Genomic DNA, 27,187 nt, shown 5'->3' on the forward strand with positions numbered 1-27,187 from the left:
TGTGACCAAGTGTGTGCTGTTGCTGTGGCAACCTCACCTACACCAGGGGTGACGTCTGGGCAAGGTGCGAGGATGACGCACTGTAGGGGAAAAGGGAGAAAGAAAAAGCAGGGTTCCTTTTCTTCAGCACCAAAACCTGCCACTTGAAATGGTTTCAAAAAGATATAGACTTCTAAATACAACTAGACTGAAAGGCTTAAGGGTAGCATCTGTAGAATTGAGAAGATAGAGTCAAAACACGAGGACAAGGAAAACTTGCAGGTTTCAGTTATCTTATGTATATGACAGGGTATATGAAAGCAAATGAGGCAAAAATAAATTTTCCAAAGACAAAAATCCAATATGACTCTGTTTTTAATTTACTTTGCCCTGGTGAATTAATCATGATGAATTATAAGTTGCAGCCTCCAGCAGAAACTACCATTGCTTTGGTGCCATTTTAATATTATTTAAGTTTAAGCGTAAAATATGAGTATTTAACAATGGATTTCAAGTCCTTGAAAAACTAATTAAAAAAAGGCGGATAAAATGAGAAATATGATTTGTGTTTGAGATGCTACATCATTCTTATAATTTATATACTGACCACAAGACAAAAATAGTTTGCAAGTATTGCAAAAACCCAATAAAAAACCAGTATGTGCAATCTGTACCATTGCATAATCAATCTGTAAGAACAAAACTTCCCAAAATTAAAAATTATCAGAATACTTAATATCTGTGTAACCATTTTTATTTACATCTCTTTTATTCCTTTTGTAATAGAGGAATGGATTTTTATGGACCCTGTGGAAGAAATCTGCAGTTTTAACAGTCTTTGTAGGAGTGGTTAGAATTGGGTGTTGCTTCAGGTGAAACCACAGTCCCAGACTGGCTGGTAAGCATGTAAGCCAAAACTGAAACATGTCGCCATGGGAGGAATGCTCAGTAGCTTTAATAACTCAATGAAGCCAAATCCAGTAGGGTATTTTAGACAACACGAATCAACCCAGGCATTAACAGGGGAATTAATGAGCAGCTGCATTAATACCTCTTTATGTTTTCATTGTATCATGAAAACATCAGCAAATGCCCTAGACTGTCATTTTGGATTAGGATTGCTTAATGAATTACACAAAGGCTTTAGCAGAATATAAGCCAAACTCCTCTCTTTCTCTCCTGTTCCCCACTGAAATAGCCCTAGTGTGACTACACTACCTAACTTCCAGCAAAATTATACTCTTTGTCTTCAAGTTCTTTGAAATGGCATTATCTGATATGTGACACCTGGCTTAGTTGTTTCTCAGTAAAGTCTGTTAATTTCTTAACTTTTATAAAGAATATTTTTACTGTTTGCATATAGCCACTCCATTTTTGCTTCTGTATTGTCACTTAAAAGAGGCACAGCTCAAAACACAAACCCATTTTTTACTGATCTAGTCTATTTCCCACATTTGGAAATTATGAAGGGGTAGCATTCTGAAGATGAAAATGTTTACAGGTAGCAGCAGCACTGGACAAAGAACAGAAACATTGAATGTTTTCTACCTGTAAATAAGCCAGATAGTGTAGAGATAGTTCTTTCTAGCATCTGTCAATGGCAAACACTCTTCTGAATGTCTAATACATGACAAAAAAATACACAAACTATTCATCCATGCCTTAACGTCCTGCTACAATAGTTATTAAATGTCAAAGTGCAGATTGGCAAAAAATATGAAAATAAGATTGTCCTCCTTCTCAGTAACTCTTGTGGACTTCCTTATTAGCAGTGGCATTTTCTTGTTCTTCATTTCTTGCTATTCAGTGTCCCTGTTTGCCAGCCCCTAAACTCTGAGGCACTTACAAAAGGCAATAAGTACATGTTCCTGAGCTTTCTGCCCTAGAGGTTTTTTTTTTTTTATTTTACATAACATAGCATGATCCCACTCCTCTCATTTTAAAAATTCATTCTACATGAGCTCTTTCTGCACTTCGTTGGACAACAGTGGTTATCATACTGTAGCGTCTTATTTTTTAGAAGAGGCATTATTAAGTAACAATTTAACATACTGAAATCAAGACAGAATTTAATTTTCACTTTTCAAATGCCCCTTGAGTCAAAAGCAACAATTCCACAAATTATCATTATTTTTGGTAAAAGTATGATACTGGAATTACAGATACCCACAGATCTCACCAAATAGTTTAGCACACACCAGACCCCCTTGAACTGAAAAGCAATTGTATAATGTGGTAATTTTTAATCTACATTGGGTTAGAAAATCTGGACAAAGTGAGTATTCAAAAATGGGGTAGACATGTCTAAAGAAACTGTTATTTCTGTACAGAAGAGCAAGAATGTATGATTCAAGATGCCATTGATCCACAGTGTACTGCAGTGTAGTAAACACTATAATGTATGAGTATCCTCATACAGATGGTATAAAGTTGATAGGGGATTCTTTCTGGATTCTGGGCCTGACAATGCCACACATCTATATACACTAGCAGCAAGAGGAAGTATAAATCCTGTAATATGTCACAAGCTTCTAAATATAAACAGCGATGTTAACCTTTAAGGTTAGAAGAAATTGTTCACATCAGCTGGACTCTGTTAACTAGAATGCCTGGCATACTTGTTCACATCTTCATTTTTCAAAGGAAAGACAGGTTTGAAAGCAGAATATTGTTCACAGAGCTCCAAAAGTTAAAATGACCCCTTCCCCACTACCCAAGAACACTGACAAAGCACACAACAGTCCACATGAGGTGAATCACTGTTACATAAAACAATGGCCAAACCTGCATTAGCAGACCAAAGATTCTATACCATATTGCATGTTATTTACCACAGGGAAGTAATGAAGCCCAGCCTTCTGCAAAGTTTCTGTCTTTTGTTTTCTAACATTTCCTATATGACAGACTAGAGCTCACCTCATATAACCTATGCTGTTCCCCACCATGGAGAAGAGATGAAAATACTATACTAAGTTAGAAGTTAGTTGAACATGTCCAGCTGACTGTTGCCAAACACAAAGTACAAAAATTCTCCTTCCTTTCCTCAACATTGGCATCAATTTGTCTCTTCTATCCCAATTATAGAGCAGTAATCAACTTTGCCCTCACTAATAAGGAACTTTCAGATGCATGCATGGACAGAGAGAGAAGCAGGCAGGAAAATTAACACAAGGGTAGACAGGGTGACTACATAACTTTTATTTTGTAATTAAGCTGGGATAATTTCAGGTAAGATCTAATAAGAGTAGTAACCTGAGAGAAATTCTGCAGATCTGTCAGGATATAATTAAGAAAGAAAGGGTGTTTTTTTAATGTGGTCAGAAAAAACTCAAGATACCCATGAAGGAGAAGTGAGTCCCAGACACTACAGACCACTAGGAGTGTGTCTGCACTTGCCAGTGTGGAACTTCATTAAGAAAGGTCCTTAAGGTTTGCCTTTGTAAAGGCTATTAGTAAACACTGATTAAGACTTTCAGCAAAAATGTAAAGAATACCAGCTGAGTGATCTTGAGGACACATATTGAATTTGGGAGATATAAACAGGATAAATAAGAGTTCTGTCTCATTTAAATGGGAGGGAATGCACCAGTTTTGACACATAAAGTTCTCATGGACAAGATAAAGTTACAATAAATTGCTGGTTAATCTTGATAGAATTCTTACAGCATAAAATTGTAATAATAGCAGAAAGAATCTTGATGCTTTGTACAATTTGAAGTATGATCTTACTGGTTTGCCATAGTCCTCCACTTATCTCCCCAGGATAAATAATGGCTGAGGATGCCAGGCAGGCTTTAAATCCAGCTGGCACCCTCTATGTTGGATCCTCTGGCTACAGACTTGGGACATAGCCTATTTGAGAGAATAAAGCTGCCTACTGAGTTTGAAATGCCCAGGAGGACGGTGGCTGTTTGGAATCCTTGCATTATGCTCTGCACCAAGAACTGTGAGAGCAAGTTCATGTCACAAGAATTTACTCCATTTTTACAGAATTGTATTTGGGCATTTTTTATTTTATTTTTTTTTTAATAAAAGAAGAATATAGAAAACAGGAAAGTATGGGAAAATCCATGCTGTCTATATACAAAGTGCTAAATAAGAAAAAAGATGAACATGAAAGTAGTCTTCTGTTTGAATCAGAAAATATACTGCGGACTCATTTTTCAGTGTAAACATCTAAATCTGGATTAAACATGACATCTACTCATTCCTGTATACAAGACTGATTCCAACTTATTGTCCAATGGTATGCTATAAATGCATCTTAAATGAGACATTTTTTCACTTGTATGCTGGAACACAAGTGAAACAGAAATGAAGGACAGAGAGTAATGCGATAGTGTACCCTAACTGCTAGGATTTTTTTTTCTGCCCCAGTAACATGTTATGGATGAAGCCAAATACACACACACAAAATATGAACTAACTATGCTGAAATATTCACATTGTTTAGATTCAGATTTTAGCAGCAATGAAAGCTGATTCTAGATTGTACCCTGATGGAGCAGTGGGGAAACATCATGTAATGGTACTAGTCATCAGAAGCTGGAGAGTGAGCAGGAGGGGTTGCTGGCTGCTCCATGCAGCTTGAACTTTGTTATAGCCTGCATTTGGAGAATCCAAATGGGCTGGATTTGTGGAATCAGAAATCAGAGTGTTTCAAGTCAGCTTATTCTACAGGAATAATGCTTAACTCATGTAATCTCTATCTTTAAAGACTTCAAAAACAATTTTCTAGCTCTAATATGAGATAGCCTAGGCCTGGCTCCAAAAGCCAAGACTGGATGGGCATAAGTGGCAGCTCTCAATATTGTGCCCACATTATGAGATGTGGTGGAAACTGGGTTACAGCTTTTCCCAAAAAGCCAGTGGCTTGTTAGTGAATTGTATTTCTTTGAAAGGCTAAGCTCTATTTGGGGGATGATCAGGCATTTAAGGCAGGGGCTAGAGACTACAACACTGTAGGAAGGCTGGGATTTATTGATGACAGAGCAAGCACTTAAAATTGTTGTTGGAACCACGAGCTAAAGAGAAGGGGGTTGTTTTTCTCAGACCATTTCTTTATTTCTGGGAACAGGATTGTTACCAAGAGCTGCTTGAAACCACTTGTTCTTTCTCACAGTATACAGGAATTAGACCCTGAATGAAGCAGACGCTCATCAACTACCACCTGAGTGTTCCGGAACACCACAATTTTCTATAACACTGTGCAGTTATGTCCTCCTGACACTTCTGTCTAATTCAACAGCACAGTTTGCCCTAATTAGTAAAAAGTATTGCTGTAATATTGGGAATTCAGTATACTAAATTTAATTGAGCTCAGCCAGATGGAAGAGGACTGACTCAGAAAAGCCACAGTCCCTGAGAAGACCATTATCCGAGCAAAAAGAAAGATGGTTGTAGTGGTTCTCCTTGGACTAACTACCTAAGAAAGTTAGACTTTGAAAGACATACCGAAGAGAAAAAACATTTCTCCAGTATAAATCTCACTAGCAAAAACTTCAGATGTAAGTATTTCCAAAGACCCTGATTAACTTCACTGGGAGCACAAATCAAGTTACTCCACTATGACATGTTGATGAAGAAAACAATACTTGGCTACCTTACGATCAGAGATCCAAAAGACAACTCAAAACAAATGTGGGTTGTTACATATGCCTAATACCAACCAAGATATGCTATGTACTAATATACCTGCAGCTTTCTAGATACAATTATATTTTATACAAGAAAGTACTCTAATGTTTCATGTCACCTTTTTAGTGAAGAAGCCTTTGAATACTTGGAAACTGCTTCATTGAAGTCATCAGTGTTAGGTTACCCTAACTGCAATCTTCAAGCTGAACTGCATTAGCACCCAAGGTGAGAAGATGTCTCAAGACTTGGAAAAAAAAAAAATCATATCATTACAGACTAAGGAACTGGAAAGGAACAGTGCTACCAATTCTAAATCAGTATTTTGAGATTTCATCCAGGGACTATCAGGAAGTAATATCTAGTTACCTATGGTCCTTATTGTGTAGCCACAGCATCCTTTCACACTGCCTTTTGAGCAGCCTAGAAAAAAGAGATTTTGCTGGCTGACAAGGGCAACTAACTAAGTTTCTGTGACCCATCAAATTCAGAAGCTTCATTCAGGATTGGTGGATAAGCTGGAATCACAATTAGCTGATTAACTCAAAAAATTGGGAAGTATTACTATTTTCTGTATAATAAGCTGTAGGAAAACTGCTAGGCTTCTTTCATGTCCCATGAAACTCCCAGTACCTTTGGAAGAGTTTGAGGACCATCAAGACCTCTTATGTCAGACCCATTTGCTTTGATCAGGAAGCTTAAACCTTCTCCAAAGAGACTGCATTCACACATCCAACTTGTGTAGTCTGCCTGAGGTAATCAATGTTGGTAGAGATACAGTGGGCCATCATAGAAGGGTGTCACCATTATGTGCAAGATATGGAAACACAGCTCAAGAAATCATCTGTATCTTATTGCTTCAGCCATCCACCAAGATTCAGTGCTTTAATACTATCATAATACAGCAGGCCATTTAGATTATAGGGGAATGGTGGACAGCTCTAAGCAACTGGTCTCTATTAAGATGGAATTACTTACTCCTGAAGAGAAACAGACCATGGGCTTGCCAAAGTGTCTCACTTGTGTAGGTGGTTTTCTCACTAAAATCAGAGGGGAATCTGCCTGGAGGTCACTGAAGCTGTGGTAAGGGCAAAGAAGCTACCAGTGCGGGACTTTGGTTTGTACGTTGAAGGAGGGGCTAGATTAAGCCAGAGGATGTAGGACTTTGAAACAGAAAAATGCTGAACTGATTCAGAATAGTTCAGGCCAATTCAGCACTGCCATTGTTGGACTGTTCATACAACCAAAATCATCATTTAGCTATAAGCAAGACTGGAAAAAACCTAGAGAATAGTGGTGTTGTGATGTAGCTGAAATACAGCTAAGAATTGTTTTTAATACCATGTTTTTAATAACATGCCACCTTTGACGGAAGAACAGGGTAGTTTTGTTTTCTGCTTGGATTAGAGAAAATTAGTGAGTGATGTACACACATAACTGAAAGCAATCAAGTTATTGCCACTCAATGAGTTACTATTTATCAGTTTTGATTACATTAACTGACACATATAAACTCTTTGTTTGTTGCAAATGAAAGTAAAATGTGTTACCCTGGACTGCTTTTAAGCATTTGGTTGCTTGCTTGTCCCTGCTCTACAAGCCAAAGTGTTTAAAACTGAACACTTTCCATGTGAACCTCCTACTGATAAGGCTAAAAGATTTCCTCATTAAAACAAATGAGAGCAGAGCTGCTGAGAAAAGCACCTATGCAATGCAACTACCCAGCCTGAGCAAGCTTGCTATCAGCCAGCCACAGAAAGATAGTCTTAACTTCAAGGTTTAGATAAAAACGATCTCGTAACTAAATTCAAAGGTCTCTAAATGGACACATATAAGAAGAAATAAGACTTCAAAAAAAGCAAGGCAAAAGCACCAGAATTTCAGACTGCTCATTTTCAGGGAATGAACTCTACAGCTAACACAGCATTAGTGCTATTGAAAGAATACAGAGTACTGTTTGTGCCCTGAGGGGTGAAATGCCAATTGATGTTCTTCTGGGTTGTGAAATAAATTTGACTTGTGAATGAGCAATCACTGAGCTTGAAAAACAGTCTAAGAGGGATCCCCCCATAACATTCGAATCCCTTTTTACGAAGTTCCCTTTCGCCACACTACCCCCATCCTTCAGTACTGCAGGCACACAAAATGCACAAATCCTACCTTCCCTCTACTGCAGATCAGTTTTGCAAACCCAAGGAACAGAGGTGTTGTGATGGAGCTGAAATACCAGCTAAGTTTTTTTTTTTGTACCATGTTTTTCATAACATGCTATCTATGACTGAAGAGATTTAGGAATTGAGTCTGATTTGTTTAGCACAGGAGTAGTAACTTGACGTTTTCATCCAAACATCAATTTCCAGAATAGGGAAGTGCGGGGGGCAACCTAGCAGCTCAAAAGCGTTTAAAGGGTAAGTGATAAGTTAACAACTGAGAGTCCTGTTTATAAGGTTGCAGTTAAAAGGTTTTAGCACTCAGACATAAACCCAATAATGATTCTGCACTATCTGAATGTAAATAAACTGAATTTGAATTTTATCAGCAAAATTCTCTCCTGAATTAAAAAGCAGATGAAAAGAAGCCTTCTTGATGCAAAAATATTTATTTTATTTTACAAAATAACTGATTTCCTAATCAACAAATGAAGTTAACATAAATTTATTACTTAATTTTAAGGAAGCTGGGTTCTAAATTCACTTCATTGTTTTGGATTCCATTTGTAAAATGCGCCAAACAACTGGTAAAAACACAGTCATCTTTTTATTTCCATATTGTTTTTGTTTATAGCTCAAAAAAGGATTATAAGTGACTTACAAATTGCTTAGGTTAATTTAGGCTGCAACCCAGAACTTAATTTAAGGATTTAAGACCAAAAAAGAAAAACCCAATGAAGCAAAATATTTACCTATTTTTCTTAAGTCATGTAAGTACATTTCTTTCCTTGAACAAATGTCTCTCAGTCAATTTAATGTATTTTTTTCATTATCTTTTTTTTTCCTAAACTGAACCACACATGAAAAATGCATTAAGATACTTTTTAAGTGGGCTAGGCTTTGAAGTTTAACTGTCTCTTTTAAGACAGTAATATTCATGATATAGTAATATCAGAGATTCCTAGAAAAGAATATGATACATCATAAGGAATTTCAGCAGCAATTTATCTGGAAAGAAAGACAGTTATTTCTAATTTGTTAAACTGTGTTAACAAGTGCAATTATTCTGCTCAGTAATCGCATGTCTTGTCTGTTGTCCCAGAGTCTTTGCCAGTATCTTTCAGGACAAAGATGGGTTTTTTCCTCTATAACTTTAGATTCAATGTTTTATTAATAAAACCAGACCTTCCTTGCTCAGAAACAGAAGAATAAGCTGCATCACTTGTACTTTGCCTTCCTATTCTGGATGAGAAAATATATCTTCTGTAACTGTAATTATAGGGAAAAAGTCCTAGAGTAAACTACATGCTACTATCTACAGAAATTACTGAGGCAAAATAGCATTAGTTTTTCCAGTTTAGGTAATGGGTGTGCTGGTGACCATTTAGCAAATTGCCTAACCAATGACCCTGCAGTTCCCCAGTGTTCCTTGGCTGGGTTCTGTGCCTTTAGAAGACGGAAGCAAGTGTTAATAGAAATCAGAGAATTCTGTGTAATAATACTAGTTAGAGCTTGGTGATAAGGTGATCAAGAAAACAGTAATGAGCTTCTCTAAGTGATGAACCATCTCCCATAGCACACTCCTGAAAAAGCTGGCAGCCTGAGGCTTGGACAGGTTGTCTTAGTTTAGCAAGATTACAACTTAGAAATTAAGAAACTTCAGGTGGAACTGTGGAAAAGCTTTTTATTAACAAAATCTGAATAAACAACAAATGGTACAATCAAAAACTTCCAGAAGAAACAAAAACAAACTCCCAATTCCCCAGGTGGCAGAGGAGAAACCTGCAGTAACACAGGGCAAGGCGGGGGAGGGGAGCGGAAAGGAATGGGGAAGGCAGGACTGTCCCGGCAGTTCCACAGCTGCTCACAGCCACGTGTGCCCGCACCAGCCAGCAGCCAATGGCTTCACTGCCAGCGATGAAGGAATCCTTTTTCCCACAGGCAGTCAGTCCCAAAAGCAGAATACCTTGCTCTGAGATGGGTCAGTCTCTCTCCCTCAGTCGTTCTCCGCAAGGTGTCCCATAGGGAAAAAGAACTTCCTCTCAGGAAAAGAAAAGGAGGAAGACGAAACTGGGCTTCCCTCTCTGTCCGTTCTGCAGACCAAATCCAAAAACCGCCAAACCAAAGACTCTCCATCCATCCCCGTGGCAACTGCGTTTCCTGTGAGAGTTCACCCTCCCCTCACTCCTGTGCTGCCTAGTGTGAGCAGCTTTGCTCCATTTCTCCCCCCATCCCATAAGAAATAGATGGGAGGGGGAGGGTGCGGACACTGGGAAAAAATTCCAACATCTCTTTTCAAACCTATGATATCATCCACCCCTGAATTTTTTTCCATATTAATATGCTATATTGGATTAAAACTTTCCAACCATATACATACATACATACATACATACATTACCCTGAATATATACATATGTGATAGTTTTAGTCTAGGCCTTCCTGGCAACGAGCTCGTAACCAAGGAAGTGGCCATGTTCCCAGTATTCCATACAATTTTTACATAAACCAGGGTATAAGTAAGAAGGGAGGGGGAAGGGGTTGTTACTGTGAGTTCAGGCATTTGGCAGGGAACCAGGTCTGAACCATCACAGACTTCTGGTGTCAAAAGTGGGATGGTTTTGGTTATCTCGGTTTGTTTTGGAACAGTGACTGGGAAGGCAGCCAAGTGACGTGTGTGGGTGTAAACATAGTCCTTTGTTTTGGAACATTACCAGGAGAGCTCCCAAGAGAGCTTTTTTTAAAATAAATAAACCTTTGTTTAGGAACAGAGAGAAAGAATAATATAAACAATGTCTATTTTACCTACTTGTTTCGTGATCTTAGCTATATTCGTACCTGTCATGGTACAAATGGAAGGAATATTTCCCTTTCCTTAATTTTGACATCAAAGATCTGGTAATGGAGATCCCCATGGTTAGACTTGGCTCCAATTTTTACTTAATTGTTTAGTAATAATCCTATTATTAATGAAGGCAATGAACGTGTTATTTAAAATTTGAAGAATGGTGGTGTACTGCTTTCCTTGTTGCATGAAAGGCCGAACCTTGAAGGCACTCGTTGGAACTTTGGAAAGGGCTTTGGATAGACCAGCTCCTGGTTAGCAAGGAGCATGGGTAAATTTCAGTAAATGGATAGGGCGTGTGGCACCTCCCATTAAATGGGACTTTATGCCAGAACAAGCTTTTGATCCTGATGAGATAACCTACCGTTTAATTAAGGGTTGTCTTTCTTACAAGGATCCAAATATGTGACTCTCTGCCCTATGCTGGGGCCTAACTAGTGCTTACTGAGCTGTTGTTGACCACGCTCAGAAAGAGACTAAGACAGAAACACAAACTACGCTGCCTAAAGCCAATGATGTTCCTATTGAGTCTACTGAAATTGGGATCCAAATGCAGCTTGAAGTCAATGTTGTACCTATTGAGTCCACAGAAACTGGGACTCAAACTCAACTTAAAGCCAGCACGGCTTCTGTTAAACCCATTGAAACTGGAGTCCAAACTATGGATCTCATGGACTCTGGAACTCAAACTACAACATCTAAAGTCAAGGTTATGACTGAGACAGAGACCCAAACGACAAACCCTAGAATCACTATTGCCCCCTAACTAAGAAGAAGATATGGATAAGGGATAATGCAGGAGCTACAGGCCTAGTTCTGCCAATAAAGCTTCTGGAAGGAGATGAAGAAGGAGAAGGAGAAGAAGAAGAATGAAGAATGTTGAGGGTGGACAGAGAGGGGAAACCCCAGGCAAGAGGCTTTTCCTTTTACCCCTTGCTCCGGGGGGAAAGCAGTGCTCCCTCCCTTCCCCCTACCAACCTGGCAGCGCCTCATGGCCCCCAGAGAGACCAGGATGCCAGCAGCAAGCAGGGAGAACAGGCAGAGAGAGTTTATCGTTTTGGGTAACTCCTTAAATAGCTCTTGGGGGAATTACAAAGTAACCATTAGGAGTCCAGGAGGTCTTACAAACAACCAATGACAATAAGGGGTTAACAACCAATAGATGAGCTTCCAGTTATCTCTTAGACATTCCAAAGATACAGGTAAGGGATCTTGGGAAGGAGAAAGGTTTACACAAAGAGTTACACCACCATTTTGGAAGCGTGTTCACTTTAACAACATTACAATTTCTACATCCTTTTATATACTGCAACAGAAGAAGAAGAAGAAGAAAAAGAAGAAAAAGAAGAAAAAGAAGAAAAAGAAGAAAAAGAAGAGAGAGCAAAGAGACTAGCCATCCCCACAAAACCTATCCCATCTGGGTATGTAGTAGGGGACAAATGGATGACTGCAAAAGAGGAAGAAGCAGCCACAAGAGAAGGAGTGCACCCAAAAGAATTAGGAGTGCGCCCAAAAGAAAAGGGAGTGCGCCCAAAGGAAGAAGGGGTTGCAGCATAGATGGCAAATAGACTACCAAAGAGAATGCTGACACTCAAGTATACTCTTCTTGACTGTTCAATGGAGGAGTTGCAGAATGGTTGGGATTTTCATCCTGAGGTCTGGAGGACTATTCGCTATATCCACCCTGTGGGCTTAGAAAGCAGCATAGAAGCCTATCCTCGTGACATGCTCAGTCTCTGCCTCTACGTGAGACAGGTAGAGAGAGAGAGAAAGCGGTTCCATGTAGAAGCGGCAGAAGGGAAGTGGAAATGGTTCCACGTAGCAGAGACCCCTATTCTGGAGTGGAAGTTGTGTGAACAAGTGAAGTATTGCGAACAATGTCCCCAGCAGAGCTCCAGGATCTATGAAGGGATTACACTGGACTGGTGAACGAATTCTCACCTGGCTGGTACGAAGCTGGGATAATGGGGCCAGAAACCACTTGCTAGAAGGTCAAGAAGCACAGCATCTAGGATCCCTTGCTCGAGACCGTGACATTGAACAAGAAATTGCAAGGGAGACATAATCGCAGTCTCTGGCTTCAGATCCTCCATGCTGTGAGGGAAAGATACCCATTTAAAGAATATTTAATGAGTTTTCAGAGAAAGTGGACGACTGCAGAAGGCATCCAGTAGCTATGAGAATTAGCCATGCTGGAACTCATTTACTGTAATCCAGAATATTATGATTGCTTAGAACCAGAGAATATCTCCTGTACGCATCTGATGTGAAGAAAAGTAATTAAAGGTGTCCCTGCATCATATGTCAACTGCTTAATAACAGTATATAATCCAAAGATGGATGAACCGAACGTGGACACCATGTGTTCCTAGATATGGACCATAGCAGAAAATTTGGAAGACTCCTCCGATGTCTGACACCGACCCACCCATCCTAGGGAGGGAATGGAGAGGCCTTATTAATACTCTATATATGAAGACAACTACAGATACAGAGATGATAGAAACTATAGAGACTATAGAGACAGACCAACAGAACAGTCTTGACCACAATTTCAACCTCAATCTTGATCTTGATCCCGGTCTCATTCATGATCTCTTTCCTTAACATACTGAAGGAGAGAAAACCCCAGATGTAGATCACCTGGTCAACTGTGGTCTCAGAAGGATTACCTCAGAAGAGGATACTTCAAGGACCCAAAGGGGTACCGATGGGCTATTGGTGTAGCCACGGTGACTGAAGAGAAATCCAAGCAATTGTCTGCCCTGCCTGGCCTCTCAGAAGATCTTTCCATTGTGGGATCGTTGCGAGTCAAAGAGCAGCAAGTGCCAATAGCCACTACAACAGTGCACAGGCGACAGTACACGACACGGACAAATCAAGATGCTGTGATCCTCATCCATGATTAGGAAGCTGGGGAGTCAAGTGGTGATCAGTAAAACTCACTTACCCTCCAGCAGCCCCATTTGGCCTGTACATAAATCTGATGGAGAATGGAGATTGACTGTGGACTATTGTGGCTTGAATGAAGTCATACTGCCATTGAGTGCCGGTGTACCAGACATACTGGAGCTCCAGTATGAGCTGGAGTCCAAGACAGCGAAGTGGTACACCACAGAAGTACAACTCTTCTAGGTCCCGACTACCAGTGCTGAGTTGGATGTTCAAGGGAAAAGTGCCCGCTACGCATCATGCTACTGATGCCATGTGGAGCAAGTGGATTGCTTTAATTACACAGCGTGTCAGAATGAGAAGCTCGAATCGCCCTGGAATTTTAGAAATCATAACTAATTGGCCTGAAGGTGGGAACTTCAGTCTGGCAGATGAGGAGGAAGAAGAGCCAGTGAGTTGAGCTGAAGAAGCTCTGCCCTATAATCAGCTGCCAGAAGAAAAGACACGTTATGCCCTTTTCACTGATGGTTGTTGCCGTATTGTAGGAAAGAACCAGAAGTGGAAAGCATCTGTTTGGAGTCCCACCCGATGAGTGGCAGAAGCTACTGAAGGTGAAGACTAATCGAGTCAGTTTGCAGAACTCAAAGCTGTCCAGTTGGCCCTAGACATCACAGAACGAGAAGGATGGCCAAGGCTCTACCTCTACACTGACTCATGGATGACAGCCAATGCCCTATAGGGATGGCTAGAACAGTGGAAAAAGATGAATTGGGCTGCTGACTTGTGGCAAGACATCGCTACCAGAGTGAAGAAGCTGAATGGGAGAGTCCGCCATGTAGATGCCCATGTACCCAAGGGCTGAACTAATAAGAACTACGCTAATAACAGACAAGCAGACCGAGCTGCACAAGTCAAAGTGTCACAAGTAGACCTAGACTGGCAGCATAAGGGAGAATTGTTCCTAGCTCGATGAGCTGATGCTTCAGGCCATCAGGGCCCAGATGCCACCTATAGATGGGCACAATACCGAGCGGTGGATTTAACTACGGACTTTATTTCCCAGGTTATCCATGATTGTGAAACCTTTGCCACTATTAAGCAGGCAAAAAGACTGAAGCCCCTATGGTATGGTGGATGTTGGGACAAATATAAATATGGAGAGGCATGGCAGGTTGATTACATCATGTTGCCACAGACTTGCCAAATGCTATGTGCTTACCATGGTGGAAGCGACCACTGGGTGGTTGGAGACCTATTCGGTAACCCACGCAATGTCTTGGAATACCATTCTGGGTCTCGAAAAGCAAGTCATGTGGAGATATGGCACTCCAAAACACATTGAGTCGGACAACGGGGCTCATTTTAAGAATAATCTAGTTGCTACTTGGGCACAAGAGCAAAGTATTGAATGGGTATATCACATTCCATATCACGCACCAGCCTCTGGGAAGGTTGAACAATGTAACGGACTGTTAAAAACCACTCTGAAGGCACTAGGTGGGGGAACTTTCAAAAACTGGGATAAGCACTTAGCCACCTGGCTAGTTAACACTAGAGGCTCTGTCAATCAGGCTGGCCCTGCCCAAGTAGAATCCCTCCACACTGTAGATGGGAGACAAACTTCCAGCGATTCACCTGAGAGGTATCTTAGGTAAGGCTGTTTGGATTACTCCTACCTCGGGCCAAGACAAACCCATTCATGGGATTGTCTTCGCTCAAGGGCCAAGATACACCTGGTGCATAATGAGGAAGGATGGAGAGATTCAGTGTGTGCCTCAAGGAAATTTAACCTTGGGGAAAAACTAATTCTGTGCTTTGAGTTGTGTTTTGCAGGAAACCAGTCGCCAGATGAGAAAGACCTGAACAAAGCTGATGCCAGTATCCAATGATAAGAGAGCCCAGACCAGTGAACCAGTTCTAAAACCAGAACTGTGATTGTCACCAAAGGGCCAAGGATCCAAACTGAACTGATGTTGGTGCTAATCTTCAGTGACAAGACGACTGTTCCAAAAGACAAACAAAGACTATATATATATATATATATATATATATATATACACCCACATATATATGTGTGAGATGTAGGCGAACATGAGATATAAGTGTTACATAAAAGTAGTATGGAATAAGGGGTGGAGAATGTGTTAGTTTTAGTTTAGGCCTTCCTGGCAACCAGCTCATAACCAAGGAAGTGGCCATGTTCCCAGTATTCCATATTATTTTTACATAAATCAGGGTATAAATAAGAAGGGAGGGGAAAGGGGTTGTTACCCATGTTGCCCAAATGAGTTTGGATATTTGGCAGGGAGCCAGGTCCGAACCACCACAACAAATTACAAATATTTACATACAAATACAGGCACGATGTTATGAGAAATTCACCCAAAAAATGAAGTCCCCTTGAGGTATACACTGTGTTTCTTCATCTTTCAGCATTACCCACCACATGCTACCTGATCCTTGAGCAAAAACAATGCCACTAATGGGTTTGCCTTTGCCCAAGGCAGCATTAATCCAAACTGAGATGTTTTACCTAACACACCTCTCAAGTAAGCTACTGAGACTTTGTCCCCATTCGCTCTGTGAAGGGACAGGGGGGGCCTGCCCTGATTGGGCAGGGCAGGCTTGATTGACAGAGCCTCTGGTGTTGACTAACCATGTAGCCTTTGCTAGGTGATGATCCCATTGCTTGAAAGTCCCTCCACTCAATGCCTTCAGGGTGTTTTTCAACATTCCATTACACTGTTCAACCTTCCTGGCAGCTGCTGCATGGTATGGGATATGATACACCCACTAAATGCCATGCTCCATCCCCCAGGTGGTAACTAAACTGTTCTTGAAATGGGTCCCATTATCTGACTCAATTCACTCTGGGGTGCAGTGTTGCCACAGGACTTGCTTTTCAAGGCCCAGGATGGTATTTTGGGCAGTGGTGTGGGGCACCGGATGTGTTTCCAGCCATAGCACTTACCTTGTCGGGTTTATAGCAGTGTGATATAATCAACCTGCAAAGCTCCTCCATACCTGTACTTATTCCAGCGTCCATCACACCACAGGGGCTTCAGTCTCTTAGCCTGTTTAATGGCAGCACATGTCTCACAGTCATGAATAATCTGGGAAATAGCATCCCTGTTTAAGTTCACCCCTCGGTCTTGTGCCAATCTATAGGTGGCATTTCTGCCCTGATAGCCTGAGGCATCATGGGCCCATCGTGCTAGGAACAACTTTCCTTTGTACTGCCAGTCCAGATCCACCTGTGACACCTCGACTTGTGCAGCTCGGCCTGCCTGTTCATAGTTGCGACTTTCCTCATTGGCTGAACTTTTGGGCACATGGGTATCTATGTGGCAGACTCGCACAATCAGCTTCTCTACCTGGGTAGCAATATCTTACCATATATCAGTGGCCAAGATAAGTTTCCCTCTATGTTTCCAATTGGCCTTGTTCCATCTGTCCAACCACCCCCACAAAGCATTGGCCACCATCCACTAGTCAGTGTAGAGGTAAAGCTTTGGCCTCTTCTCTCATTCAGCAATGTCCAATGCCAAGTGGACAGCTTTGAGCTCTGCAAATTGGCTTTATTCACCTTCTCCTTCAGTAGCTTCTGCAACTTGTCATGTGGGGCTCCATACAGCTGCTTTACATTTATGTTTCACCCCCACAATGCAACAGGAAGCATCAGTAAAAAGGGCATATCATGTTTCTTTGTTTGGTAGTTGGTGGGGTATGGTGGGGCTTCCTCAGCCTGTACCATCTGCTCTCCTTCTTCTTCATCTACTAGGCCAAAATTCTCACCTTCTGACCAGTTTGTGATGATTTCTAGGATCCCAGGACGATTCGGATTTTCAATATGAGTGTGCTGCGTGATCAGAGTGATCCACTTATTCCACGTAGCATCAGTGGCATGAAGTATAGAGGGCGCCTTTCCCTTGAGCATCCAGCTCAGCACCAGTAATTGAGGTGCTAGGATGAGCTTTTCTTCTGTGCCAGTCACCTCTGAGGCAGCTTGTACTCCCTCATAAGCTGTTGGGATGTAGTTGACTTCAGATCCTCTGTAGTTTCGGTTCCAGAATGGGCGGCCTTGGGTCTCACCAAGCACCTTTTGCCAGAGGCTCCAGGAAGGACCATTATCCCCATCTACAGAATAGAGTACATTCTTCACATCTGGTCCTGTCCTGACTGGCCCAAGGGCTACAACGTGGGCAATCCCTTGCTTTATTTGTTCAAATGCTTGCTGCTGTTCGGGACCCTAATGGAAATCATTCTTCTTATGGATTACCAGATAGAGAGGGCTTACGATTTGGCTGTACTGGGGGATGTGCATCCTTCAGAAACCTCTGGCACCCAAAAAAGCTTGTGTTTCCTTCTTGGTCATCAGTGGTATCGTTGCTGTGATCTTATTGATGATTTCTGTTGGGATCTGATGATGCCCATATTGCCACTTCACCCCCAGGAACTGGATCTCTCGGGCAGGTCCCTTGACTTTACTCTTTTTGATGGCAAACCCAGCTCCCAGTAGAATCTGGATGGTTTTCTCTCCTTTCTCAAAAACCTCCTCTAATGTGTCCCCCCATACAATGATGTCATCAGTGTACTGCAGGTGTTCTGGAGCCTCACCCTTCTCTAGTGTAGCCTGGATCAATCTATGGCAGATGGTGGGACTGTGTTTCCACCCCTGCGCCATCAGTTCCAGCTACACTGCACGCCCCTCCACGTGAAAGTAAACTGCGGCCTGTACTCTGTTGCCAAGGGGATGGAGAAGAAAGTATTTGCGATGTTAATAGTGGCATACCACCTTGCTACCTTGGACTCCAGCTCATAGTGGAGCTCCAACATGTCTGGCAGGGTGGCACTCAGTGGTGGGATGACTTCATTTAGACCACGATAGTCAAAAAGTCAATCTCCATTCTCGATCAGACTTATGCACAGGCCAGATAGGGCTGTTGAAGGGTGAGTGGGTCTTGCTGACCAACCCTTGGGTCTCCAGCTCACGGATCATCTTATGGATGGGCATCACAGCGTCTCGATTTGTTCGGTATTGCTGACGATGCACCATTGTAGTGGCAATTGGCACTCCCTGTTTCTCAATCTTCAGCAGTCCCACAGCAGAAGGGTTCTTTGAGAGACCACATAATGAATTCAACTGCTTAGCCACCTCTGTCTCCACAGCAGCTATTCCAAAAGCTCATCTGTGTTCCTTTGGGTCTCTGAAATACCTGTTCCTGAGACAGTCAATGCCCAGGATACATGGGGCACCTGGACCAGTCACAAAAGGGTGTTTCTGCCAGTCCTTCCTGGTCAAGCTCACCTCAGCTTCTGACACAGATAACCCTTGAGACCCTCCTGTCACCCCAGAAATGGAAATAGTCTCTGGGCCCACATGTCCTGATGGCATTAAAGTGCATTGAGTGCCAGTGTCAACCAAAGCCTTGTACTCTTGTTGGTCTGATGTGCCAGGCCATTGGATTCACATAGTCCAACAGACACAGCTGTCTCATGCCTCTACCTGGCTAGAGGTACGGTCCCTCTAACATTGGTCTTGGTTGGGACCATCACAGTTCTTTCCCTCTGAATACATATGGGAGGTACCTTCTAGAGGGTCAGACCCTTGCCCATGAGATACCAGTACTGCACTTACTCTCATGGGCTTGTCTTTTTCTCTGTCCTTCAATTCTTGTACTCAGGCTGCTAGGACATGGGAAGGTTTCCTGTCCAAATATCTCATGTCTTCTCCATGATCAACTAGGAAATACCACAGCTCAGTTTGTGGGGTCTGTCTGCTCTCTCTAACTGGGGAACATCTGGCTCTGACTTCAGACCAGTTCGCACTGGTGCCACATGGAAGCTGTTTTCCTTCATCTCCTGTCCAAGTTTCTTCTGTTCATCTTGTACTTCTGTAGTCAGTGCCTTGAGGCTCTCAACCATGGTCTCTATAGTGGAGATATGGGCTTGTAATGCCCATGGCATATGGGCCATGCTGTCATACATCCTGAGTTTATTCATTACAGAGCCCACTGTCTCTTTGTTTCTTTCAAAGTGCAATGATGCCAAGAAATTGGTGTATACGGGGGCTCCAACACATCTGTGATGTATACCTGATGTTGTCGGGGTTGTGGCTGGGTTGTCCATCCTTTTCAAAGAGTATCTATAACAGTGCCATTTCTCTCAGGGGTTGGATACCTTCTTCCATGGTCTTCCAGGCCATCTCATAGTGGTGCTTCTACAGGTAGTCTCTGTAAGAAAACTTCTCTCTCCCACCTGTTAGAAGTTGCTCCCAGGGAGAAAGGGTCTTTGACTCCCTCACGAATCCTTGCTTGATACCCACATTTTGGGCCAGGTATCCCAAATACCTTGCTTCACTGCCATCAAGTAGCATGCCTTCACCCATAAGGTTCCACACCTGAATCAGCCAGGTCAGAATAGACTCATCTTTGCATTGAGTAACATTGTTTCACATATTGTGGAGCTGGTCATATGACAGGGATTTGGTGATGATCTCAGGCTCTGGGACCTCCACTGGTTGTGAAGGCCCTGGTTCCCCATCCTTGTTAACTGGGCATATTGACTTTATACTTCTTCCTCTGCACTGGGACCACTTCTGATGGCTGTGACTTCCCTTCTGGTATGACTGGGGACTGGGCACTTGTGATGTCTATTGGTTTCTCTACTCCACTACCTTTCCCTTCTGACTGTAGGTAGTGTTGCCGGTCCATTCCATGGTGTGATAAGCATGAGCTAAGGTCCAGCACATTGCTATAAGCTGTCCATCTCTGGAATTTATGGACCCATGTTCTTTTAGGCACTCAGCAACTTTACAGGGGATCTGTGTTTGGTTAGGGGAGTGCTTCCAAACAATCGGGGGAGAGTATTCCTTCAGCACTTCCTTCAGCACCGGGCCTATCTCCTCCTATGCTCCCATCCAGAGTAATTTATGTCTATGGCAGGCTGTTGGGCTGTGTCAGGTGATTGGACAGTGGCAACTGGTTGGACAGTGGCAAGTGTTTGGACCACAGTAGGCTATAGCACAGTGGCAGGCTGTTGCACAGTGGCAGGTTCCTCGGTAGGGTCCCTAGTGTTTGAGGTAGGTCTTAAGGCAGTTACCAAAGACAACCTTAAAATGTCTCTAAATGCTGGGTAGGCCACAGTGAACAAACACAACAAAAACATCTATAAAGATATTCTATCAAGAATAGAATATCTTTAATGTTCAGGGGAAAAAGAAACCCTTCAGAAGCTACTGTGGTAGGGCCATATGAGAAGGTCGGGAAAAAGTATTTACCTGCGTTCCTCCCCCAGAATAGGTACCATTATCAGTAAAATCCCCAAAATAGGAATCTGGGTTGTGGTAGTAACGCATTCATTTATATATATATTCCAAAAAATAACTACGGGGTCAGAATTTTTCAGGCACTGGTACCAATTTACAAACTTAATAGCAACCACAACTATTACAGCTGTGGTGTCCATCTTAAGAAGTGATCCATAAATGGAAAGACCATATACACTGCCAAATGCCAAAAGAAGTTGTACCACATGATGTCTAATGGTGTCTCTATATGCAATACACAGGTAATTAAACAAGAGGATTTATTCCTTTTCCATCTTTCCTCTAGTCAAGCCCCATGATTTGAGTGTCAATAAATGTCTTAGTTTAACAAGATTACAACTTAGAAATTAAGAAACTTCAGGTGGAACTGTGGAAAAGAACAGCTTTTTATTAACAAAATCTAAATAAACAACAAATGGTACAATCAAAAACTTTCAGAAGAAACAAAAACAAACTCCCAATTCCCCAGGTAGCAGGGGAGAAACCTGCAGCAACCAAGGGTAAGTGGGGGGAAAGGAATGGGGAAGGCAGGACTGTCCCAGCAGTTCAACAGCTGCTCACAGCCACATGTGCCTGCACTAGCCAGCAGCCAATGGCTTCACTGCCAGCGATGAAGGAGACCTTTTCCCCACAGGCAGTCAGTCCCAAAAGCAGAATATCTTGCTCTGAGATGGATCAGTCTCTCTCTCAGTTGTTCTCCACAACGTGTCCGTGGGGAAAAAAAAACTTCTTCTCAGGAAAAGAAAAGGAGGCAGACAAAACTGTGCTTCCTGCTTTGTCTGATCCATGGACCAAACCCAAAAACACTCAAACCAAAGACTCTCCATCCATCCCTGTGATAACTACATTTCCCAAGAGAGTTCACCCTTCCCCTGATCCCGTGCTGCCCAGCGTGTGTAGCTTCACTCCATGTCTCCCCCGGAAGAAACAGATGGGAGGGGAAGGGTGTGGACACTGTGAAAAAATTCCAACATCTTTTTTCAGACTTATGACACAGGTGCAATCTCTGCCAAAGAGTGGTGGTGAACGGTGCATCCAGCTGGCGGTTGGTCACCAGTGGTGTCCCCCAGGGATCAATGTTGGGCCCAGCTCTGTTTAATATCTTTATTAATGATCTGGTTGAGGGGATTGAGTGTACCATTAGCAAATTCACAGATGACACCAAGCTGGGGGGGAGTGTTGATCTTCTGGAAGTCAGGAGGGCTCTTCAGAGGGACCTGGACAGACTGGAGAGTTGGGCTGATTCCAGTGGGATGAGGTTCAACAAGACCAAGTGCCGGGTCCTGCACTTTGGCCACAACAACCCCTGCAGCGCTACAGGCTGGGCACAGAGTGGCTGGAGAGCAGCCAGGTGGAAAGGGACCTGGGGGTGCTGATTGACAGGAAGCTGAACATGAGCCAGCAGTGTGCCCAGGTGGCCAAGAAAGCCAATGGCATCCTGGCTTGTATCAGGAACAGTGTGGCCAGCAGGAGCAGGGAAGTGATTCTTCCCCTGTACTCAGTGCTGGTGAGGCCACACCAGGAGTGCTGTGTCCAGTTCTGGGCCCCTCAGTTCAGGAAGGATATTGAGGTGCTGGAGCAGGTCCAGAGAAGAGCAACCAGGCTGGTGAAGAGACTCAAGCACAAGTCCTGTGAGAAGAAGCTGAGGGAGCTGGGGTTGTTTAACCTGGAGAAGAGAAGGCTTAGGGGAGACCTCATCACTCTCTACAACTCCCTGAAAGGAGGTTGTAGCCAGGTGGGCCTCAGTCTCTTCTTCCAGGCAACCAGTAGTAGGACAAAAGAGCACGATCTTAAGCTCTACCAAGGGTTTAGACTGGATATTAGGAAGAAATTTTTTACAGAATTGGAATGGGCTGCCCAGACGTTGGAATGGGCTGTCCAGAGAGGTGGTGGGTTCACTGTCCCTGGAGGTTTTTAAGATGAGACTGGATGTGGCACTTAGTGCCATGGTCTAGTAACTATGGCAGTGTTGGATTAAGGGCTACGCTTGATGATCTTGGAGGTCTTGTCCAACCTGGTTGATTCTATTCTATTCTATGATTCTGTGATTTAAGCAATGAGAAAAACTCCCCATACCAATTACTTTTTAGTGAGTGAGGTTCAGTTGTCCAAGTTCTGAGAGGAACAGAATGTTGCATCTGAGCTGTGTTCTATGACCTTGTAGAAATGGGAGAAGAATAAATTTAAGGGAGGTACACTCAGAAGGTATATTGGAGCTCAGGCAGACTTGTCTACTGAGAATGTCTTGGTGCTCTGATCTAGTCTGCTACTTTCTATTATGCTTCTTCAGAATCATGGGGGGGTTACATATTTTCTTCCTTTAGAGTGGCAGTAAAACATGGGCTGTGGTGCAGCCAGTGGACTGTTTGTTGTTTTTTTTCCTAGGAATCCATTTTTTAACCTGGATAGAGACCTGGGTTTTGTGAAAATTAAAATTCTCTACTGATTTGATCTCTTGCTCCATTAACCAAGGCAGCGATCCCTTAGTAAGAAGGGAATTTTTTACATATATATTACCACTTCTGCTTCTGCCTGCCTTTGCATTCTGGTAGCCACAGCAGTACAAATAGATCAGTATTAAGTAATCAGGCCACCTTAGCAAGACATCCACAAAGCCTTCTGCTTTACTGATGTCTTCAAATATAAACCTGGTAATTCTTCCACTACAACACTGATCATTTTGCTCATCTTTCAGCTAGGTTCTCTTTTCCCTCTGTGTTGCAATACTTCTGTTGGGGACTTGTTTGTTTCTTTTCCATCCTCTCTTCTGCAACCCCCACCCTCCCCATGCCCTATCTCCCATCACAGATCCTGTTCTATAATTTCTCGTATTGGCTCAATACCCCTTACTGCCTTGCTTAGTTACTTATTCTCTTGCACATCCTCATCTCTCTGCCTAAAATCCCACAGCAAGGCTTCACAACACATCTCTGTTCTTCTGCCTTAGTCCTTGCATCTTCCTGTCTAGACCACCTGCATCTCCAGTTCACAGCCTTGAACAGCGTTTTTTAATCTCCTCATGTCATCTTCACGTCCTACTTTTATTCTTCTCAAGGACCATGCTATTTCTTCCAAGGGATAATTGAAAGAATATGTTACTGACTCCCACTCCATTTTATTTTCCTTTCTTACATAGGACGTTTTGTCTACCTCTAACTGCACCCACATTTGTCCCCTAACCTTCTCTCATCAGAGCAGCCTTGCACTCGTCCTTTTATTCTTTTCCATAGCTAATCCAGCTCCTCACTTCAAAATGTACTTTAGTCTCTGATTTTAAGAAACTTTCTCTCTTTCTTCTCTGACCTTGTTTCTTTCCACCTCAACTCCCTGAATGAAATTGTCTTTGCTTGCTCTGTGAGGTTTACTACTTTGGGCATAATGAATTGCATTGTACTTTCTTCTGGGGATGCTATCTGATTGTATTAGTCATCTTACGCTTTGACTTCAAGTTGTTTGTAGTAGAGTCGATCTTTTCATTTTGTGTTTGCAAACAACTGAGCATAACTGTGTTCTCTTTCTTGACTGGAGCTGTGCACATAATAAATAATGACAGAATGATGAATGACAGTGCTGAGCACTTTAGCACTGGCTGTCTTATCATGACTTTCCATACTTGAGTAAAATCTTGATATTTTGTTTTTGTTGCTACTGACTGAAATGTATTACTGTAAGCACAGTATTTGAGAGTAACAGAAATGCAGAATTCTTTATGTTCTATTACTTTCAAATACAAGATGCATGTCTTTTGAAATATTGAGGTTGGTAGCTCAAGTATTGAAAAATTAGGGGATCTAGATTAAATTGTTATGTACAATTAATCCATCTATATTATCTGAATGATGTTCATATTTTATAATATATTTTTCTCATGCTTAGGAAACATGCAATATTTAAGCATGCATATAGACACAAAAGGGAGTAACCTAAAAATTGTGTGATACTTCCCTTGACAACTCTTCCATCCTCCATCTCATTTAGCAATGTCCTGAGCCAGAGTTATTTCTCTATTTTAATAATTTTCACTGCGTTTCCTTTTCATGAGCACATCCAGTTTCTTGTTAAATCCATATATAAAGGACTCTGTAATTTTTATTTCTTTCCCTCTCTATTTCATCTTTTTAAACTTTCCCCTCTTTCATTCCTTGGCTTTCTTTCACTTCATTTCTGTGATACAGCCAAGCTTATTAAACTTAGGCTTACTGATGTATGATGAATATTCCATACTTAAAACACTTTGCCTTTTACATTTTGTTATGTGGTCCCATAGTAAACAGTGGCAGGAATATTTATCTTCTTTATACAACAGCTCAACTGTGACAGGAGATTGTGAAAATCTATCAAGATGTGAGGTTCAACAGATTTTATATGTAGATGTGTTTTAAGAAAGTTTTGAAAGGAAGTTTTGACAGGAAAAAAAGGAAAAAAATGTGCTCGGTGTTTCAGTAATTCAATTGTTTATCCAATTTACTGCTATGTACTGAAATATTACCCAAAATTCTAGGAAATGAAGTGGATCATGAGTTCAAGGATGGAGCACTAATTGAATTCTTCACTGAAATGACTCATCTAAGCAACACAGTGACCTGGACTGCCCTCCTGAATGTGAAACTCTTTACAAATGTATCCTGGCACAAGTGCCACACTAAAAGCTTGACCCTTCTCTAAGAAGGGTCTCTTAAAGAAATGTTATCTGTTAGTGGAGGATTTGCTTGAAGGGGGGCATTATTTCCAAGAAAAAAGCAGTTTTCCTCGTAACAAAGCAAGACGAATTGGTCTTGTTCTTACCCATTTTATCTAAACCACAATTGGTCACACTGGGTACAACTCTTACTGAGTAAGCTACAGGGCTTAACTGAGACATGTACCTTACATTAACTTTCTATAAAGGTAGGATTTTTTCTTACTTTAATGCTCTACATAGAAAAAGAACTACAATCAAATGAACTAACAACAGTTCTAGAAATGTTGAAAATAGGAGTGTTCATTTATACTAACTGCAAGTTAAATATCAGATGTAATTTCACTCATTATTTTGAAAATCCTTTTCCTTTCTTGTGCCTAGTCTTATTTTTTTAAAGAGGATATTGACTGGGTTTTGCTTAATTAAAAACCACCATTTATATTAATGTTGGATTTTTAATGCTTTAGCCTTCCCCATTCACTAAGGAATTCTTACAAGCCTCGTCCTTTATTTTAGTGATACATACTTGAACCATAAACACCTACTTGGCATGAAATTTGAGCAGATAAGGCAAAGAAATGAAGGAAAAAAAAAAGAGTTATTGATTTCTCCTACTTAGAAGTGACTAGAAGATAGGGCGTTCGAATGTTTTTACTGTCTTACAAATAAGCAGAGATTTGCAGCTGACTTCCACTACACATACAACCTGGGGTTTACACATATTTGAAAAGTATCACTCTAGCAGAAAATACACAGGTCATAGAAGAACGGTGAGAGAGAGCAGAATAACTTCCTGAAGGTCTTCTGTTAAAATTTTGCCTTTTAGTTAAAAGGGTATTTGAAATAATTTTTGTCTCTCTTGAAGTTATTTTCTGCCAGGTAGTAAGTCGTTGGTGCAAATAAATGGAATCTATTTCTTAAGAATATGAAGAAGCAAAGATTGAGTTTGTATAGTTTCTCTTGAAAATATCTTAATATCCAGAAAATGGGAGTTTTCCTTAATGTTTTTGTACACCTGCATTGACTGACTTCATTATTCTGTCAAAAATAATAGAGTGCATAAACATGTCAAGTCATGATATCCTTACCTTCAGAAAGCTGCAGAAAAAAGTACAATCTTCATTAAAGAAATAAGCAAACAATTTTCCATTACATCAGTATCATAAGTGATTACTGTCTCTGATTTTCAAAAAAAAATTCTTGTGGCTAGAAAAATCTTAAGACAGTGGACAAATTACAGACTAGATGTATTTTATAATGTACTTACATATCACTGGCAATGGAAGAGTTCCTGGACATGGACTTGGGAGACAGGTCATAATCACTGTCTGACCGGTAAAGGAAAGACTCCCTGCGTTGACTGTGGACAAAATTTGCCTGAAGAATTAGCCCTGATCCAGGGCTTGTCATAGGATCCAAGGGACTTCTTCCCGACGACGTACCATTGTCTACATCGAAACTACAAAGAGAAGAGAAGAATATTTATTCCACTGACCTAAGAATTCTGAAATTAATAAACACTCTTCTGACAAAATTAGCATAGCTAATTGCTTCTTTATAGCAGTAAAATAAAGATTAAAGGGGAAATAAAGACCTGGTCATGTCCACTGCTGAGCAAAAACACAAAGCAAACAAGAGAGATCCTTTAAAATTACTGATAAACAAAACAAAGAAGTCCA

General features: G+C 41.6%; 1 protein-coding gene across 5 annotated transcripts in view; it reads right to left on the minus strand.

Moving 5' to 3' along the window:
• The window catches only part of PDE4D (phosphodiesterase 4D), a 388,091-nt gene that overhangs the window by 97,427 nt on the left and 263,477 nt on the right, over positions 1-27,187 (minus strand). For all 5 annotated transcript variants that reach the window (XM_050330054.1, XM_050330055.1, XM_050330058.1 and 2 more), the window contains exon 2: positions 26,776-26,967. In XM_050330054.1, coding sequence (XP_050186011.1) covers positions 26,776-26,967 — 192 coding nt within the window. The remainder of the gene's footprint in view (positions 1-26,775; positions 26,968-27,187) is intronic.

Source organism: Myiozetetes cayanensis, unplaced genomic scaffold (assembly GCF_022539395.1).
Source record: "Myiozetetes cayanensis isolate MyiCay16 unplaced genomic scaffold, myiCay2020 scf4, whole genome shotgun sequence".
Classification (NCBI taxonomy): Eukaryota; Metazoa; Chordata; class Aves; order Passeriformes; family Tyrannidae; genus Myiozetetes; species Myiozetetes cayanensis.